Below are 18,450 nucleotides of genomic sequence, written 5' to 3' on the forward strand. Positions count from 1 at the left end.
AGAAGCAGACTACCGTTTACAGAGGTACGTGACGACGGTCATGGGAGATGCACGATCATCCCATGTCGGTTAAACAACGTAACGCAAGGTCATCGCAAAAGTTTATTAGCAAATATTCAAAGCAAGATTCAGCGAGGAAAGCAATCTGATGATCAAGAACGCATAAGTGTGGGCAAGAAAAACGGAACGAAGTGCCTAAGCACAGGGCAAAATTCGGAGCAAGCTGCAGCAAGACTAATTTCGCGATGATTCTGACCGTGAGATGCGGTCGGTAAAATGTAGGAAAATAACGATTCTGATCTTCATACCACAGGACCAATTAACAGTAGAGAAAGACAGTTATCGCTCCTACTGGCGGGTCATTCTTAATTTCTATCGCTACAACACGTAGCACAATAAAATTCAGGTGAGTGAGTGTGTTCACTGTGTTGTGCACGGTCCCTTCTCCTGTTAATTGGGACAAATTCTTCACTTGATTATCATTGTTGAGCGAAGCTCGCTTTGTAAATACTGAGAAATAAAAGCCATAAATTCAGGTACCAGAAAGAACCAGAGAGATCGCTAACAGTTAAACAAGCCAGTGTTAGCGAAGTTATCGCTGACATTAGTCGAGTGAGTGTATTCGAAACTATTTACGTAAAGATGGCACAAATAAGTCCCGGCTGGTCCGTCCATCAGGCAGATCGTCCGGCGGGGGCCGGAACACCGCTTGCCGGTCACCCGCCGGTCCGACAGCGGCCACCAGACACATGTTTCCATACAGATACTCCACCCCGGCACACGTGTCATCCGCCATCGCGTACGCCGCCCGGGTGACATTCTGCTGCGTTAATGCGGTAATCCACTGCATGGTTGCGGCATTCTCCCACGTCTTGTCATCTAGGGTTGAAAGTCCCCATTTTCAATTACTGCACACAGTGCACATTGCAAGCTATTCAAAATCACACCGGGCAGTGCGCCCAGGGGAAGGGAAAATTAAATTCGATTTTCATAATTTATTCTTCGAGTATTTTTCTGCTGTAATGAAAGAAACTTAACGATATTGGGATTTACTGAAGTGCTGTTATTTTGAACAGTTAGTTCATCGTATTTCATTCATTCGATATTCATATATAATATTTACTGTATTTCAAGTTTCTTCACCTCAAAATAAACTAACGGTTTCAGAAAACTGCTGCAAATTAAAATTGATTCCAGATCGATTATACTGTACCTCAAAATCAGACTGCGGACATTTGAAAGGGAAACTTTAATTCTTTTAAACTATTACAGTAGTTAAATATTTGTAGACGGAGAAACTGATTACCTTAAAGCTTAAATACCGGCTTAATAACAATGCAGCGGAATAAATGCTGAAAATGACGATATACGAGTATCACCGAGCACTGATTTTAATCTTTTGTTTAGTTCACTGACTACAACAGAATATATAAATATATGTTTTAAAACTGCATTTTTTATTATCGAATCCCCTATCACATCATTATAAACAAGAGGCCAACACGGTTTGAATTCAAACCATACCGTTGTCCGGAACGCTTCCGTGGGGCCACGGCAGGACAATCGCCCCGTTTTCCGCAGCCATCTGTTCCAGCAGGCTGCGATCGTCCAGGCCACTGTAATAATCGATCTTGATAACATGATCCGTCAACACGGCCCCGTCGTCCGGATAATACTGATCGCCCGGCCTGGTGTGGATCTTGAGGCGGACGGGCAGCGACAGCGCCGCGCACACTCGCTGCACCGCGGCGTCACGGCCGCGCAGCTGCTCCATAATCGATTCCAATGCCGTCTTCCGATTTCCGGCATCCTGCGGCGGATAGCGGTGCTGCAGTCCGAAACCCAAAAGTCCCCCCGTCGGTAGGAAATTCGGATTGGCCAACAGCCGGGTCAGGGTGTCGCGGAAGAACGCCTCGGTGTCGACGGCGGTCTGGCTGAGCGGACAGTCGGGGATGAGCTCCGTGGAGGTGGAGGGCGGCAGGGAGAGGATATAGGTGAAAGTAACGCGGTAGCCGCTCTCCACCGGAAGGACTTCGTGCTGGACGTCGGTGTCGCAGGCTAGGAAGGCGATGGCGGGCTGATTCACCGCGGACAGCGCCTGCGCCGAGTCGAAGCGCCACTCTTGGTCGCCGCAGCGCAGCACGGAAGTGCCGCCCGCGTGGCTGGTGGGGAAGACGACGACCAGGGAGCCGAAACTGTCGGCCATCAGCGGTGAATCCCCATGAGGATACCCGCAGTCGCTTTGACCTAAAACACGGAAGATTTACCCATCTTTCAAAGGTAAAAATTATAAAAAAATATTTGATATTTACAACCCATTCAAGAATATTTAGATAATTTGTTTTTAATTGATAGAAAAATTATCTAATTAGTTCTGCACACGAAATATCTTTAGGTATTTATGATTAAATTATTTGAAAATTCTGCTTCAGTCAACATTATTAACGATAATATAAATGGCAAAAAGCAGTCGGCGAAGGCTTACTGTAGACATTCATTTTGCATAGTTGCGCTGTGATGGTCTGGTTGCGCTGCTGTTCCGGCAGCAGGTCCATGCTAATACGCCGCAGCAGTCCCGCTCGCTCCACGTCCAATTTACTGGCGAAGGCGTCCACGCCCAGCTGGCCCGTTGTGCGGGAAGACACGTCCAGGATGTTGTCGGCGAGCCGTCCGATGGAGGCGGGATCACAGGCGCGGGCCAGCTGCGCCAGCTCGGCGGCGGCCGGCTTGTGCAGGGAAATCCGCCTGCCCAGTCGGAAGAAACAACATGGCGCATTGTAATCGACCCGCATGTCGATGCATACGCAAGAGAAACACTCCCAGTCTCGCACTATTTTTGCTGCCTGAGTCGCCGCAGGACCCTGGAGAGTAATCTGTGTTTCTGTGGAAATCACTTTCCTGTCTAACCTACTGGAGGTTTCTCAGAAACCACTCAGTTGGACATTGCAGACAAAGGAAGTGCCGGGACTTCCGGTGGTTGACGCAGTTGCCACCGCTCGGTGTGGCAGCGTACTGTGTAATTTTATTGAGAAAATTCCCTTCTTTTTGATTGCTGTGACAAACTCTGACTTTTCCTGCACTTTTTGTATTAAAAATTGAAGAATAAATTACAAGGAAGTTTTGCACAGTGGTAAATACGTCGTATGAACCAACACGTCTGCCTGCACGACGCACAAGAAAAATGAGACGAAAATCAAAAATGGAGGTGAAAATAGTGCGAGCGTTAAAGGATCGCTGATCGCAAAATGTGTTGTACCTGGCGATATTATCCAGTCCAGGTTTTCCATAATACAGCGTAAACGCCTCGTCCGGCAGACGGCAAACACCAAAGGAGACGCGCGAGCCCGTCACGACGGAGGCTCTTAGAGACGCGATGAGCTGCTCGCATTCGCCAACACTTCTGCTGGCAGTTGCTGCATTGAGTGCATTCCGCTCGCTTGCAGACGCAGTCGTCGCGGTTGACTCGGTGAAGGTGTTAGCAGCATTTCTCCCAGCTCGAGGCTTCCCAGTTGCGGCACGACGACAAAATGGTTGGGCCGTGTGGATCAATCTCCCGAAATTTAGCAACTCTGATTTTGCTGGCATGTTTCATACGACTGTATGTATTTAACTGCGATTTAAAACATTTTATTATTTTAACAACTTTCCAACCGTATTATGGCGAAACAACTACCCGGGGCGGCTGTATGTGCGACTGATACAATATAGATATTTCTCTGTTCACTGCTTTCTTAAACAGCTGCCTTGAACCGAGATTCACCGTATGTGCCGTGTTTTTATCGATAGCATCCGACCGTGGCTCCCATCCTGCACTACTGTCGACATGCTTTTGCGAAAATCCCACAGGAAATTAATTTATTTTTCACGTTTTTATATTTTGTCACTGCGATTTATTTTCGTTTCCACCTAGCACATTCTAAAAATTGATACGCTGCAATCTGTTGTGCATGGTGTTGATGGTGTAAAGCAGCGTGTTTGAACACGATCGGAGCCGTCATGCTGCAGGGCCTCGCGCTGCGATACGCCAGCAGGCTGCAGGCCTGCGTCGCCCGTGTGCACCCCGTCAGGACGTCCGCGCGGCCGTTTGCGCTGTTCTCCTCGCGATTTGCGGAGTCCCATGGGCACGGGACGGGGCAGGGCAGTCAGCACGAACATCAGACCGGCGGCCACGATGATCACCACCACGACCACCACCACGACGATCCCTACGCCAGCTGGTACGAGGATCCGCCCAGCAACCTCGTCTTCCGCTCCTCCCGCCTCAAAATACCCTTCTACATCGGCAAACCCCCGGAGTAAGTGTCGCTAAAAAATAATACAATTACACCTAAAAATAATACAATTTAATCCAGTTTTTGTTTTTATTGCCTATCATGACTTTCTGGGGAAATTTTCAGTATTTTTAATTTAAAAAATGGTTTTAATTAATTTTGCGTTCGTTGGTTTTGCTGTTACGTCGTGAAGGCTGGCTCTACACCAGTCTGCTTTCACACCTTGCAGGTGCATTTATAAATTAAATAGTTTCTTGTTACTTTTCTTAATATTTGTCATACACGTAGTGAAGAGAAAGTCATGTGTTGCGTGCAGTTGTGATGAAAATAAAAAGGGAAAGACCGAAAGATTAAGAATTTTCGCAAGCTGGCAAGATAAAACTGGCAGTGCACTGCCACACTGGGCGGTCGCAACTGCTTCAAGTACCGGAAGTCCCTGAATTTCTTTCATTTGCCATTGTTGGCGTAGAGATTTTCGTGTAAAATAAATTGTGGATGATGGAAGAGTGATTTCTACAAACATTCAGCTTACTTTACAGATAATCGCTTATGTGTCTTGGGAGCTGTAAGTTTTGAAACGAGCCGAGGCGCACCCTGCCGATATCGTACTGAAAATACATAGTGTATGCAGTTCCTGTAATTTTGAAAGTTTATTACATTGCTCTGTGCTTTTCAGGATGAGCTACCGTGTGCCCTGCAACACGGACCACTGGCAGATGCACTGGCAGGGCTGGATGATCGGCGTGCTGATGTGGTGGTCCATTTTGTATGGATTCTTCTCCGAACCGGAGCATCTTTTTGTATGGGACTATCACTCCAATATGGCATCAAATTTTTAATTTATTCCGTACCGACATATGACTTTATTCAGCTGTGTTTTAAATTAATATTCGGAATATTTTAGATGTATTACAGCTTTTAAAATTAAAAAAAACCATACAGATTACCGAAAAGGATAATAAAATGATAAAAATCACCGGAAAAAAATGTAAAAATATTACCGAAAAAAAATAATTTAAAACAACAGGTGGCGAATCGAGGGTTTATTGTTGCGTTGCAGGGCCACTATCACCAACCGGATCGTCGGCAGTGGACGGACGAGGAGCTGGGCATTCCGCCGCTGGACCAGTTCCCGCTGGATCCGCCGCCCTTCCGCGCGGAGCCCTTCGTTCCGTCACGATAAAAACGGGCTAAAGTAGAACGGGCTGTGTTTTCTGTAGATTATGCTATGCAGGTTTTGTCGTCTCGTCGGATAACGATGCACTGGATTCGTGTCTGTTATAGCTGTTTTCTTTTTGCTGGATTATGACGAATTATATCGCGGAATGCGGCGGGAAAATTCAGTAGATTATTTCGCAAGTTGCATAGTGTTTATTATTCATTGAATAGAAATTTCCATTCAAACAAGTACTCGCATAGCTTGCATTTCGTGCATCCGAAATTCCGAATGTAGTAAATGTATAAAGACAATGAAGACTGACAATCGATCACTGCCGATCAGTCGATTAAATTACTGGCATTCACCGATGCAGATATATTATTTATTTGTCAACAGTGTGCTGAAAAGAGTGTGCTGTCCATTTATGCATTTTGATATGGAACGCGCCCAACGGCAAAAAAACAACACAAAAATCAGTAGTTTAATCGGAAAGGCGCTCTACTCGGCCAGGATTTACTGCGGAAAGGCAACGCGCGGGTTCCATCCAGGATTTCTCGGCGGCTTCCTATTATTTTGTCCACCTATCATTTCGTCCACCATTCATTTCGTCCACCATCCATTTTGTCCACCACTCATTTTTCAGATGATAATATCATTCTTAACACTCAACTGACAAGCAAGTTAGATTTACATAGAAGTATACGTACTTGCAGATGCAAGGAATTAGATGCGCGCTACATTATGTGCATAAGTCGAACTCATCATTCTGTTATTTCTTGCCTACTGTCCTTATAACCCGCTCAATTTCGAGATGCATATACAGCTGCGCAGTACTGGGTACGTTATCAGTATTACGTGCAAATATGCCAAATAACTGCAACGTATATTATTGTTGTAGCAATGGCATACAAACTGAAATCACAGTAATGAATACTAATGATATAGATGTAAGAACTACGTTTGTATACATTCTCATACAACGTGTTATTTATCGGATTGCTACGCGCATCTTCGGTTTATTAGAATTATTTCGCACTAGCTTTGTCTTATAGAAAATAAAAATACCGTAATCTTAGAATTGTATAGTGGACAAAATGAATGGTGGACAAAATGAATGGTGGACGAAATGAATGATGGACAAAATGAATGGTGGACAAAATGAATAGACACGTTTCTCGGCTCAACCATCACCAGCATGACAGCGTCATGAAATCCCAAACTTCTCCTTCCCAACGGCCAACGCCGATATAATGCTCGCAAGTCGCAACACGGCGCATAACGCACCAATCTGAAAACGGGACACCAGTTAAAATTGGCCAATATATTTACCGTTATTACGTATTAGCGGTATTACATATATGATATAAGGCCAAATTCACTGACGTCGGTGTGAAGACGACAGGACTGTTTAATTATTCAACTGAGCAGCTGATCAAAACCTTTACAGAATAACCTTTACAGCTGATTACAACCTTTCCAATCACAGTACTACGTAACACGATCCTGCTAAAAGCAGAGCCTCAAAAATTTGGTAAAAAAATATTAAAAATAACTCAATAATTTATAAACTAATTAAAAATCAAATAAATACAGTTTAGTTAACTTAAATAGTAAACTGGTTACTGTCTACTGGCAATAAAATTATCAAATAAAAAATATATTAAGAAATATGAATATGAAAAAAACTGGCTAAAATAAGTGAACCTGTCAAATAAAATAACCAATTTTTCAAAAAAAAAAACGTACCTTCAAGGAGCGACTGGACTGTACACTTCCTTCTGCAATGAACCCTTGAACGGTGCGATCTTCCTATTTGGTGGAGTTGGCCCGGATGGCGGTGAGGACGATGATGATGAAGAAGGGCGCCATGATCTCCGGGTAGGAATAGTGCACGGTCTGCTCCAGCTTCTGGCAGACGAGCGTGTAAAACACGGCCACGGCGGCCAGCATCAGCATAGTCAGACCGGAGCGGTGCAGCGCCTTCTTCGTCTCCCCCACCAGCACGCTGCGGATCAGCACGATCATGACGAAGTAGGCGTTGACGGCCAGCCCGACGAACAGCGGGAGGAAGGTGCGCCACCAGGTCAGCGCCAGCGCCGCCGTCAGCCACGCCGAGAAGCTGTCGAGTTTCACGCAGAGGAGAATGGTGAAGCAGCATAAGCAGAGGATGTGCCACAGCATCTCTGCTGGGGACATGCCCGTCCACACGCACGCCTCCTTGATGGTGAAGAACATGGCTAAAATATTCTCCCTTCGGAGGACAAAATTAGGATGACTCTCGGGGAGAAAAACAACACGAGAAGAGAAAGGAGATTTTAGCATCGAATTTTCCGTTTCGACATGTTTAAACATGCATGAACAAATTCAAATGGACGCCAATTAAGTACACTTTCCAATAGCAGGAATACCATTTCCATTACCAGCTGGTTTGGGCTTTTACTGGAATTACAGGCACGTGTGTCGTGCGACTGCGCAATGCACCGGAATTGGAAAACCATCAGAATGGAATTCATTTTCCATTACCAGCGATACGCTTTCCACTGGAATTCCCATCACACAGCCACGTGCAGCCCGCATCGATACCGATGTTGATATCGTGACGTCATCTGATTAGTGCAGCCCAACTTTGTGATAAGGTACGGCGGCTGTACCGCCTTACTTCCCTGTTCCACCGCTTTTACCACAAACGACAGTATACAGATTTCTCTCGCCGATGCGCCGTAAAGCCAAGTTGATTTCCCCGATCTTTTCAAGGCGTTCGACTCATTGCATTCCCCGAAAAAACAAACTTGCCACTGTTGTCAAACTGTTATACGCTTGTCCAGGTTTCTGCGATATTCTCCAGGCTAATCGTCGTGCGCACGCGATCCTGAATGTGGAATTCTGCACTTCCCGCACGCTCAGCAATAATCACTCCGTTTTGAAGCGCATCTGGTTGTGTGAGAATGGATTGGAAGTGAAGTGACGACGGAATCGTGATTCATCTGGGATCCTTCCGCGTTCTCCTGTGCCCGTGGTATGCTGGAATGTTTACCCAGCCCAGCAGGGACCCTGGCGCAGTTTTACCCCTGTTTTCGTTTCGTTTTGCAGGACCAATAATTCCCGATTGCTGTGATAGTGCGCAGCTGTTTTGCGCGGCGTTGATGTGAGTAGCGAGTACGCAGACATTAGGGACCAGTTTACTGAGTTTAGTTTCCAACAGTTTTGGGTCGTCGCTTGAAATGATTTGCGATATCATTGATCTGAAATGAAATTTCGATTGGCAAAAATTAATTTATATTTAAGGAATATTTTATCTGTTTTGGAACAAAAAAATGAATGTAGTTTGTATCGTTTTTTTTCGCAGTTATAAATTCTGATGATTTATTTACTTTTACTTATTTCACATTTTCGCTGTAATTTATGAAACTCGTATAGTCGTATTTAGCCAGTTTGCCAGCTTCTCCAATAGTATAAATTAAATAAGAATTTTGAAAAATTAAATATTTTCGTTTCTAACCGTTTCAGTTCCTCGCAACCCGATTTGTTTTGAAGTAATTAGGAACGAATTTGATTTGAACTGCAATTTTCAGAGTTCATTTGTTTGAGTTTCTTTCTTGTTACGAGTCCTAACGAATAAAAATTTGGGGTTAGTGTTGAAAGCGTTTGAAATAAAATTTACTGGAAATCAAATGAAATTTAAAATTAATAATTTTCCAATATTATGGTCGAAATTTTTGGAAATAAATTTAAAAAATTTGAAATTTAATCTGGTAATAGATTTTAAAAATCCTAAATTAAATCTGGAAATAAATTTTAAAAATCCGAAATTTAATCTGGTAATAGATTTTAAAAATCCAAAATTAAATCTGGAAATAAATTTTAAAAATCCGGAATCAAATCTGAAATAAACTTTAAAAATCCGAAATTAAAACTGGCAGTAGAATCTGAAAAAGAGATGATTAATTAGCGAATATTTCTATGCCGTTTTCTGTCAGTAGCATCCATGGGCAACACCGCCAGCGATCGTAAGAAGGAGCTGCTGGTCTCCCAGCTGCAGTCGCAGCACCACCAGACCCGCCGCGAATCCCTGCAATCCGCGCCCGGCACCCCGCCGGCCACCAGCCGCCACAAGAAGGCCCTGGTCATCCAGCAGTCGGCCGAGGACTCGGACATCGGGCTGACCACCTCGGGGGGCGATGAGGGCGGGGGCGGGGGCTCGGCGGCCAGCAGTGTGGGGGAGCGGTCGTCGTTGGGGGCCGCCGCGGCCGCCGCCCGTCTGCGGCCGCGCGCCACCACCATCAGCCATCCGGCCTCGGAGACGCCGGAGCAGACGCACCTGCCCACGGTGTTCCGCTGGAAGGGCCAGGCCAAGCAGGTTTATATCGCCGGCAGCTTCAACAACTGGAAGACCAAGATCCCGCTGACCAAGAGCCAGAATGATTTCGTCACCATCCTGGATCTGCCGGAGGGACAGCATGAGTACAAATTCTTTGTCGACGGTAAAAAAAAAGCGGAAAATAATCACCTAATACATACATTTCGATGCATTATCTTTTTTATACTGATCTTTTTTATACTGATCTTTTTCTCGTAAATTTTTCGATAAAAAACCGCGTATCTTTCGCGACAAAAAAACCAGCTAGATATTAATGGCTATATTTTATTTTGAATTTTTTCCCGAATAATTGGCCACTTGTGATAATTTTCTGCAAAATTTCCCTCAATTTTTTGTAGTACATATAGTTATTACATAGTTTTCATAATGTGTGAAGAAGAATTTTCTCGAAACAGGGTTGCAATATTTGTTTACGAATTTTCCCTGTTTCAAAATTTGTTTTCACAGTTTTCTTGAATTCTGGTAATAATAATAATTTCCTGAATTCCTCATTTTCATAATGTATTTCTTTATTTTCTTGGCGTTCTTGATAGTACTAATTATTTAAGGATTTTCTCACAGGCATGGTAAATTACCTGGTAAAAATAAACTCGCAATTTTGTGAAAATTTCATAACGAAAATCGTTGATAGTTTTTCGTAATTTGATATTTTATTTCATTATAGTTATACTGCATGATAATTGATAATTTGTTTGATAATAATAATTTCGGTAATTTACAGCACATCATAATGTAAGGATTTATTTCATTTTCATACTATATTTATTTGTTGGATTTCCTCGGATTTCATAAATCATAGTCCAGTTCATAATCTGCAATAATGTTCGCGGTTTCATAGTAAATGTAATGCATTATTTTCGCCGTTGTTTATTTGAAATCCTTCCCTAATTCTCTGTGTTTGGTTGTTCCCGGTATTTATAGGCCAGTGGGTGTTGGATCCGGAGACGAAGCACAAGGACGCGGACGCCGGCGGCGCCAAGAACAACGTCGTGGAGGTGTCGCGCTCCGACTTCGAGGTGTTCGACGCGCTGGCCATGGACGGGGAGAAGTCCTCGGCGACGACGTACAGCAGCTCCCCGCCGGGCAGCTACACGCAGGAGATCCCCAACAAGAAGCCCTACGAGTCCAGCACGGGACCTCCAGTCCTCCCGCCGCACCTCATGCAGGTCATCCTCAACCGCGACATCCCGGTGACGTATGAGCCGACGTTGTTGCCGGAGCCCAATCACGTCATGCTGAACCATCTGTACGCGCTGAGCATCAAGGACGGGGTCATGGTGCTGTCGGCCACGCATCGCTACCGCAAAAAGTACGTCACCACGCTCATGTACAAACCGATTTGAAGAGGAAGGGATTGTGATGCGGATGTGTACATGGATGTACAGGTTAGATGGTGCGGTAACGCCCAATAATGTTCGACGGTTTATTTGGGGATTTGTATTGCTGCGTACGGTATGGACGCCTTGTTTTTTCTTGTAATCATGGTTGCGGCTGACGAATTTTAATAGCAGGCGATGTGGCCGCCGGTCCGGGCGGGCGCGCTGCATGACAGGCAGCGGAAAATGGTTTTCTTGTAACTTCCAGTTCCAAATAAATTCAATAACCACCGGATCGGTGTGGCGTTTTGCGGTGATAAGTCTTATTCCACAGTTTAGTTGTCGGTGAAAATAATGTTATAAATTATAGAAAAATCGGAACGAATAGTGGCACGGATGGCCTGTCGACACCGAATTAAACGACAAATAAAAAGAGAAATCTTTTTATCAGTAAGACGAAGCGGTCTGAATAATAAAAATTATAAGAGCGATTTGTTTAGCTAGAAAGATACCAAACAAATAAATCAGTAATAAAAGAAATTTGCTGTCATTTCACAATTAAAACAAAGCTGGGACATTGAAAACGAATCCGGTGTAAAATGATTACAGAGGCGATTCGTTTCTTCAGAAAAATAGCATACCAAAAAAATAATTCACTACTAATGCAAAGTAAATAGTAGGAATAAATCGAAATCGAAATGAATCGACCGAAAAACTGAAAAAATTGCAATTCAAAGAATATTTCCATTGAAAATAAATAATAATCTGCTGTCGGTGTAATGATGGAAAACTAAATAACAAAAATAAATCGTTTAATGAAAAAATCGGTAGATATTGCAATATCTTTTTACAGTTGCGATTTTTGTTGAATTTTGTAGTGGTATGGATACATTGGATAGTGTAATAAATAGGTGTTAGAAAGCCGTTGAGAAGCTGACAAAACACTCGGGAAAAACAAAGCCCATGGAGGATCTGCTGGAGTGGCTGAACATCGTGAACAATGGCCACTCAGCGCTTTTTCTTAACAACTACCGTTAACACCGCCGCGTCAGCACCGACAGCTGACAATTTAATTTCTCAAGAAAATGGCCAACGAAAAATTCGCTATTAACTGCCGGCAAACGGCCCTCCACATAAATTATGCGCAATCGGTGTCCGTGTTGGCCCAACCGATTTTCAAACTGATCATCCATTAACAGTCAATTCACTGTGATTTGCATTCGTCACTCCGGCTGCCAAGTGGCCGCATGTTAATTGTTGCAACTTGCACACACGGTGACACAATCGCCGCATTTTCTCGCCACTGATTCCACTTCCGGCGGCGCCGTGCCAGCCCGGACTATACAAGCCGCATCGGCACTGACCAGTGCAAAACACCATTCATTTTTCAGTGTAAATTACCGGCACTCACATTTTTGTTTGTCGTGTTTGATTTTTATTCGGTAAAAAAATGTTGGATTTATTTTTCTGGTGTGTATCGGTGATGCCGGTCGTGTGGGGCTACGGCGCCCTGCAGGGGAGCTACGCGCGCGCCAATAACGCTTTATCGCAGGTAGGGGTGACCTTCAGACAGGTTTGCACCGGTTTAAAGCCAACTTGATTTTCTTAGGCAATTTTAAATGGAATAAAAATTTTTTAAAATTTAGTTTCGATTATTTTAATTGGTATTTTATTAAACCGGCATTTTAATGTAATTTGACCCATTTCTCCACTTAAAGTTTTTTAAATAACAATATAGCAATATTTTATTTTATAACAATATGTTACTTTAATATGTTAAAAGCTGCAAATTATTTCTTTCCGAAATTTTTTAAAATTCTCCAAGCCGGATTTTATTTCGAAATGATAGGGAATAATAGTTTTGAATTTACTCGAAAAACTGAATCACGAAATTTCTTTTTCGATTATTTTTTGTTAAAAATTGTGAAGAAAGAAGTTAAATGATATATTACTTGCTACTCAACTGGTATATTAATATATTATACTAGTTTACACTATACTTGCGTTCAGCAGGCAACTGCTAACGAAGATGGAATTCTGCAGTGTTTTGTAGTGTAGTGACACTTGTGGCTCGGGTGCTGTGATAAACGTGGTTAAACAGTGACTTCTAATACAATTTCGATTAATTAAGTTGTTTACAATATACCAAATTTACAATATCTGAATTTAGTACTTTTTTAAAATTAATAATGTTTCGGTTGGTATCGGTATTTTCATTTTAAATCAGCAAGTACAGAAAGGTATTTAATCGGTTTCTTTAACAGAAATTATATGCAATAATTATATCATCATTTTCCAAAAAGTTTCGTTGTAAACCGTTTCAAATGGAAGTTCAGTTTGACTGTGAAATAAGTTAACCTGTCACGTTTAAAATTGTGTTTTCAAATGTAATCCCAGGGGAACAACCCGGGCAACTATCAGTTCCTGTCGCTGAGCGCCGCCGGCAACCGGCAGTACAACAACAACCCCAACGCCTTCGTCCCGAGCGGTCAGCCGCCCATCCGCAACGGCAACTTCAACGCCATCCTCAACAACCTCAAACCCAACCAGCCCAACAACAACCAGCCGGGACGCCCGGTCTTCCCGCCGCCCCTGGCGGGCGGCCAGCCCGGCGCCCCGCCCTCCCAACCGGCGGCCCTCACTGGCTTCGGCCAACCGACGCCCGACAACACCGGCAGTAAGGGACTGCAGCAGCCGCAGTCGGGCATCGTCCCGCCCAAGGCCATGTAAGCCGTGACCTTTATATATATATCTTATCATATCTTATCGCAAATAGTATTTTTGTTATACACTGTTATACATGCCTGCATATATTGGGGTATATTTTAGTTTCGCTATCAATTTCTACCTTGCTTGGCTGGCAGTGCGACCTTTATATACGTGTATAATTTTTATACACGTACTTATGAAAACAGTTTTTTCGTTATTTGTTTTTGTTTATACTGGAAAATATTTTCAATATTATTATCCGTTCAAGTTTTACTTTACAGTGACCTGTATATATAGTTTCTGTTGTTGTACAAGAATATTTTAGAATATAGAGAATATTTTCTTGTTGCTTCTATATATATTATATATATATATATATATATATATATATGTATATATATATATATATATATATATATATATATATATATATATATATATATATATATATATATATATATATATATATATATATATATATATATATATATATATTGGGAAATATTTTTGTTATTAGTTATTCCTGTTCCACCATTTTATGACCTTTATGTAAACTTTTATATATATGTACGTAGAATTTAAAAGTTTTTATTAGTTGTTTTTATATGTACTAGGAAATATGTTTAATTTATTGTCAGTTCGCGTTCCACTATTTGGTGACCTTTATATATACTTTTGTAAGTAAATGGATTTTTTTATTGTTATTGTTTATTTTTGCATGGACTGGAAAATCTTTTTATTATGTTTTTATTTTTCTTCGTGGTTAGTTGTGAGTGTTATATCGGGACGTTGGTGGGTAACGCCAGCCGCGATCTAATGGACCTCGTGCTGCCGTTCGGGACGTCGCGCACCCTGACAACGCCGCGGACGGACACCACCTGCCGCGAGCTGGAGAGCCAGTGTGTGCAGCACTGCCGCATCCAGCAGGAATCGTGTTTGCCGCAGGGACTGCGCACCGTCGTCCCGGGACAGTCGCCCAATATCTCCTACGGCAGCTACGCGTGCAAAACCGTGTAAGTGCACACATTTCGTCATAACCGCAATTTATCCGCACGGTCTTTGAGGATGCCGATACTATGGCGTGTCTTCCGCTTTTAATCTTTTTTTTATATTTAATTTTTTTTGTTTTTTTAAAAACTTTCCCCTATTCGCTTTTACCTACAACAATTTACAGTAATAATGTATATTAATAATATTTATATCGGTTATACCGATGTGCAAATAAGTAGATATTCAGGGAAATGCTATGGTTGTGTGCGCTGTTCAGCGGGAAGCTGCTGAAAACGATGGAGTTTTGTAGGGCGTTGTAGTGTAATGGCTCTTGCTACCAGCCGCAGGTACAGCCGCTACGTGGTCAAATAGTGAATTTTGTGAGTTCTCGTACATTCTGATTACATAAATTTTTTAAGTTCCTAAATTCAGTAATTTTTTACTTAATATTTTTTTGTGAGTTCTAATACAGTTCTGATTATATAAATTTTTTCAATATCTACATTCAGTAAATCAACAGTATAAATTCTATTTTTATTTTGCTTTATTTATATCACTTTTTTGTTTTTATTTTCGCTTTTCAACTGTTTTTCGCTTTTATTGCTTGATTCATGTTTAATTCTTCAGTTGGTTCTATTTTTCCCTTTCTTTTTCGTCCTGCTTTCATTTTTTTTGAAATTTTTTTATGCGCGAAATGTAATTTTTTATGCGTAAAAGGTATAATTATGTAAAGGTTAAGTTATAACAAATTACACGGTAATCGTTAGTTGATACCTATAAAGGTCATGCTCAATGCAGGACGAAGGAGGACGTCCGGCGTCCGGCCGGCATCTTCTACTCGATGGAGGCGCTCTTCTGCAAGGACGAGGGCTTCATTAGCAGCCTGAGCGACATGTACTGCTGCATGGAGTAAGTACCGGCTCTCCCCCGACACCTTCCCGTAAAGGTCACGGTCTTATTCCTTTTAGCGTCGACCACCCCTTCCTGGAAGGCGAGAAGCTGCGCCTCTTCAGTCCCAACTGCACCGCCACCTTCAACACCTCCGCCACCGCGCCGACCGCCCCCGGAGGCGGGTCCACCTTCAGCACGAAGGCTCTGACCACCAGCAACGTCACCACCGAGGCGCCCATGGTCATCGGCACCATGAATGCCTCGGCGGTGAATCAATCCACCACCGCCTTCGTCTTCACCCTCCCGAGCACCCCGGCCTTCGGAAACGAGACCGGGACGTGGACCACCACCTCCGGGGTTCCTGGAACAGTGTCCGGAAGTGGAGCACCGACCTGGGCGGCGGACACCACCACCTGGTCGCAGTTTTCCACCTCCGGGCCTAATTTTTCCACTTCCGGTTGGGAAACCACCACCGGGCCACAGTTGTCGACCTCCGGGAATAATTTTCCCACTTCCGGTTGGGAGACGACTACCTGGTCACAATTTCCGACTTCCGGATCGAATTTTGCGACTTCCGGGTCCGGGATCTCCACCTGGCCGCCGTTCCCCAGCTCCGCGGGCATTCTAACCACTTCCGGTTGGGAGACGACCACCTGGGCGTCCAACAACGCCACTTCCGGCGCCCCGCTAGCCCCCGGGTCGGATACTTTCGTCACCACCCCGCTTTCGACCCCGGCGGCCATGTTTTCGGACGCCGGGAGCTCCGGCCCGGTCCTGACGTGGACCTCCGACGGCGCGTCCAGTTCCGGGTTCGACGAGACCACCACGTTTGCCTCCCCGACGGCCAACGTCCAGCTGTCCCTCACCAACGGGCCCATCTCCATGAACATCAACATCTCCGCGCCGCTGAATACCACCGACGCCTGGACCACCGGAAGTCCCGCCTGGACCACCGGAAACCCGGGGTTCTCGAACTGGGAGACCACCACGAGCTTCCCCAACGCCGGATTCCAGACTTCCGGGAACGCTGGCTTCCAGCCCGACACCACCACCGCCTTCCCATTGTGGACCTCCGCGGCGCCTTGGACGTCGACCAGCGGATCTTGGGGGGACACCACGACCTTCGGGAACTTCCAAAATAACTGGGGGACGTCCGCGTTCCCTGTAAACAGCGACTGGACCACCGCCACGGGCGGTGTTGCTTTCAACCCGGAAACCACGACCTTTCCCAGTAACACCGGAAGCGGAAGTGGGAACTTCGAAACCACGACAACGGGAAATTGGGGAGTGGCGACCGGAAGTGGTAATAACTGGGAAACCACAACGTGGGCGACGGTAGCCAGTAACCAGGGCTCCGGAAACGGGAACTGGGAGACGACGACGTGGCCAACCGGAACCGGAAGTGGCGGTTTTAACGCGGAAACGACCACGTGGACGACTTCCGGGGGCGGTTGGACCAACGCCAATCAGGACCTCTCGGGCAGCATGTCCGGCGGGTTCAACCAAAACTCGGGCGGGGGCACTTTCGACACGACCACCTCCAGTTTTATTGCGCCACAGTCTTTTAATTGAACACCTGTCTTTTCAGTGGTTTTGTGATGTAGTTGGGTTTTTGTGTGTCATAATTAGAAAAAAATCAAAACAATACGAAAACGCGAAAAAATATAATAAATCGAATTTTATTGGCACTTCCGGTCGCACTTACATCGAGCTCACGCGGTTAACCCTCCAGCGGGCGGTACCCGACGGAGTGCGGGTTTCCTTTTGAAAATCGGGATTTCCCGATGAAAAAAATCAATTAAGAAAGGGAATTTTTTGTAAGCTTGTGCTGACCATAGGTCAGCCGTGGTGACTAGGGTGTTTGCCAACGCCAATGCCCACGGACAGTCTACAGCATAAAAACGTTTAATTTTGTAATACTTAGACGAACGGAAATTACCTAAAAGCAATAACTGTACCAAATAGAACAAAAAAAGCACTTTAAAACAAGAGTATAGTAGTGGTCAACAAGGTGACCACTGGTCAGCAAAAAATTAAAAACTTCCAGATTCCGTTACCATGTATTTTGACCACTATTACAGATAGAATATAGGAAATAAAAATGCTAACAATTTTTCTCTCCCAAAACTTTCATTATACTCTCATAATTATGAGACTGCACGAAGCATTATTCTGCATTTCTGGCACGCATAGCCGCCTTTATACTGCCGCGCTTGCATTTTTCTTGGTGTGGCCGCAAGTGCCAGTGTCTAAAATGCGGCGCGGATAGTCCAGCTGCAGTGGTCATTGGCGTAAACTGAGAGTTAGTGGTCACTAGCACTTTTTCGAACGCATTAGCGACCGGAAGAAACTAGTTAGGCTGCCGCAAAGGTCAAAATCACCAACGTCACGTGCACGTACAGTGTACAGTTACTGTAGTTTTCAACCGCCCGAGACAGATCAAAACTCATCTTTTCTGCAAAGCTGCGCGCTCTCGCATGTCCAAACGATCCATCAATATGTAGAAACGCGGTAAAGCGCACGGTGTTGTACCGCCATTTTACAACTATTGTTATTGCAGTGACGGTAGATTTACAATCAGGACTACCGTGTTCGGTTTCCCTAAGCGTTCTGTTTTCCTGAAGCAGCCAAATTTAGAGGCGATTTTGGTATTCGCCGACCGCCCGTGGTGTTGATACGCGAAAGCGTTTTTCACAAGCTTCCGATCAACAGAATCGCGTGACGCATGTTTTGCGT

The 18,450-nt window shown here is 44.2% G+C and overlaps 5 protein-coding genes across 7 annotated transcripts; 3 read left to right on the forward strand and 2 right to left on the reverse strand.

The window, feature by feature from the left end:
- Positions 1 to 120: 120 nt before the first annotated feature.
- LOC129601289 (uncharacterized) lies at positions 121 to 3,630 on the reverse strand. Its single transcript, XM_055500064.1, has 4 exons — positions 3,257 to 3,630; positions 2,486 to 2,745; positions 1,525 to 2,247; positions 121 to 879 (listed from the first exon to the last, which is right to left on the reverse strand). Exons 1-4 carry the CDS (start codon positions 3,583 to 3,585, stop codon positions 629 to 631), a joined length of 1,563 nt encoding a protein of 520 aa, XP_055356039.1. The 5' UTR covers positions 3,586 to 3,630; the 3' UTR covers positions 121 to 628.
- A 207-nt stretch (positions 3,631 to 3,837) lies between these two features.
- LOC129601296 (uncharacterized) lies at positions 3,838 to 5,758 on the forward strand. Its single transcript, XM_055500072.1, has 3 exons — positions 3,838 to 4,295; positions 4,948 to 5,071; positions 5,332 to 5,758. Exons 1-3 carry the CDS (start codon positions 3,997 to 3,999, stop codon positions 5,452 to 5,454), a joined length of 546 nt encoding a protein of 181 aa, XP_055356047.1. The 5' UTR covers positions 3,838 to 3,996; the 3' UTR covers positions 5,455 to 5,758.
- Positions 5,759 to 5,800: 42 nt separating this feature from the next.
- Positions 5,801 to 7,777, reverse strand: LOC129601297 (transmembrane protein 203-like). 2 transcript variants are annotated; one of them, XM_055500074.1, is made up of 3 exons: positions 7,177 to 7,777; positions 6,496 to 6,718; positions 5,801 to 6,011 (listed from the first exon to the last, which is right to left on the reverse strand). In XM_055500074.1, exon 1 carries the CDS (start codon positions 7,750 to 7,752, stop codon positions 7,240 to 7,242), a length of 513 nt encoding a protein of 170 aa, XP_055356049.1. In that variant the 5' UTR covers positions 7,753 to 7,777; the 3' UTR covers positions 5,801 to 6,011; positions 6,496 to 6,718; positions 7,177 to 7,239. The 2 variants fall into 2 exon arrangements, with proteins under 2 accessions (XP_055356049.1, XP_055356048.1); XM_055500073.1 differs by having other exon boundaries at positions 5,801 to 6,718.
- A 418-nt stretch (positions 7,778 to 8,195) lies between these two features.
- On the forward strand, positions 8,196 to 11,419 carry LOC129601295 (5'-AMP-activated protein kinase subunit beta-1-like). Of its 2 annotated transcripts, none has more exons than XM_055500071.1 (4): positions 8,196 to 8,446; positions 8,521 to 8,575; positions 9,408 to 9,911; positions 10,730 to 11,419. In XM_055500071.1, exons 3-4 carry the CDS (start codon positions 9,416 to 9,418, stop codon positions 11,149 to 11,151), a joined length of 918 nt encoding a protein of 305 aa, XP_055356046.1. In that variant the 5' UTR covers positions 8,196 to 8,446; positions 8,521 to 8,575; positions 9,408 to 9,415; the 3' UTR covers positions 11,152 to 11,419. The 2 variants fall into 2 exon arrangements, with proteins under 2 accessions (XP_055356046.1, XP_055356044.1); XM_055500069.1 differs by having other exon boundaries at positions 8,198 to 8,446; positions 9,411 to 9,911.
- A 119-nt stretch (positions 11,420 to 11,538) lies between these two features.
- On the forward strand, positions 11,539 to 17,367 carry LOC129601294 (putative per-hexamer repeat protein 5). Its single transcript, XM_055500068.1, has 5 exons — positions 11,539 to 12,676; positions 13,522 to 13,850; positions 14,601 to 14,846; positions 15,622 to 15,732; positions 15,792 to 17,367. The coding sequence occupies exons 1-5, from the start codon at positions 12,575 to 12,577 to the stop codon at positions 17,284 to 17,286; spliced, it is 2,283 nt and encodes a 760-aa protein (XP_055356043.1). The 5' UTR covers positions 11,539 to 12,574; the 3' UTR covers positions 17,287 to 17,367.
- Positions 17,368 to 18,450: the final 1,083 nt, after the last annotated feature.

Source organism: Paramacrobiotus metropolitanus, unplaced genomic scaffold, assembly GCF_019649055.1.
Source record: "Paramacrobiotus metropolitanus isolate TYO unplaced genomic scaffold, Prichtersi_v1.0 Parri_scaffold0000227, whole genome shotgun sequence".
Taxonomy (NCBI): Eukaryota; Metazoa; Tardigrada; class Eutardigrada; order Parachela; family Macrobiotidae; genus Paramacrobiotus; species Paramacrobiotus metropolitanus.

What these genes read in the sequence shown, in the direction of transcription:
- LOC129601289 (XM_055500064.1), bottom strand. Translation starts at nt 3,585, where the DNA reads ATGCCAGCAAAATCAGAGTTGCTAAATTTCGGGAGATTGATCCACACG. An exon ending in GGACTGGATAATATCGCCAG is followed by an intron (nt 2,746 to 3,256) that starts GTACAACACATT and finishes CCGACTGGGCAG; the next exon opens with GCGGATTTCCCTGCACAAGC. An exon ending in CGGAAGCGTTCCGGACAACG is followed by an intron (nt 880 to 1,524) that starts GTATGGTTTGAA and finishes TTTCAACCCTAG; the next exon opens with ATGACAAGACGTGGGAGAAT.
- LOC129601296 (XM_055500072.1), top strand. Translation starts at nt 3,997, where the DNA reads ATGCTGCAGGGCCTCGCGCTGCGATACGCCAGCAGGCTGCAGGCCTGC. An exon ending in TACATCGGCAAACCCCCGGA is followed by an intron (nt 4,296 to 4,947) that starts GTAAGTGTCGCT and finishes TGTGCTTTTCAG; the next exon opens with GATGAGCTACCGTGTGCCCT. An exon ending in CCGAACCGGAGCATCTTTTT is followed by an intron (nt 5,072 to 5,331) that starts GTATGGGACTAT and finishes GTTGCGTTGCAG; the next exon opens with GGCCACTATCACCAACCGGA.
- LOC129601294 (XM_055500068.1), top strand. Translation starts at nt 12,575, where the DNA reads ATGTTGGATTTATTTTTCTGGTGTGTATCGGTGATGCCGGTCGTGTGG. An exon ending in ATCGTCCCGCCCAAGGCCAT is followed by an intron (nt 13,851 to 14,600) that starts GTAAGCCGTGAC and finishes CTTCGTGGTTAG; the next exon opens with TTGTGAGTGTTATATCGGGA. An exon ending in GACATGTACTGCTGCATGGA is followed by an intron (nt 15,733 to 15,791) that starts GTAAGTACCGGC and finishes TATTCCTTTTAG; the next exon opens with CGTCGACCACCCCTTCCTGG.
- LOC129601295 (XM_055500071.1), top strand. Translation starts at nt 9,416, where the DNA reads ATGGGCAACACCGCCAGCGATCGTAAGAAGGAGCTGCTGGTCTCCCAG. An exon ending in GTACAAATTCTTTGTCGACG is followed by an intron (nt 9,912 to 10,729) that starts GTAAAAAAAAAG and finishes CGGTATTTATAG; the next exon opens with GCCAGTGGGTGTTGGATCCG.
- LOC129601297 (XM_055500074.1), bottom strand. Translation starts at nt 7,752, where the DNA reads ATGCTAAAATCTCCTTTCTCTTCTCGTGTTGTTTTTCTCCCCGAGAGT.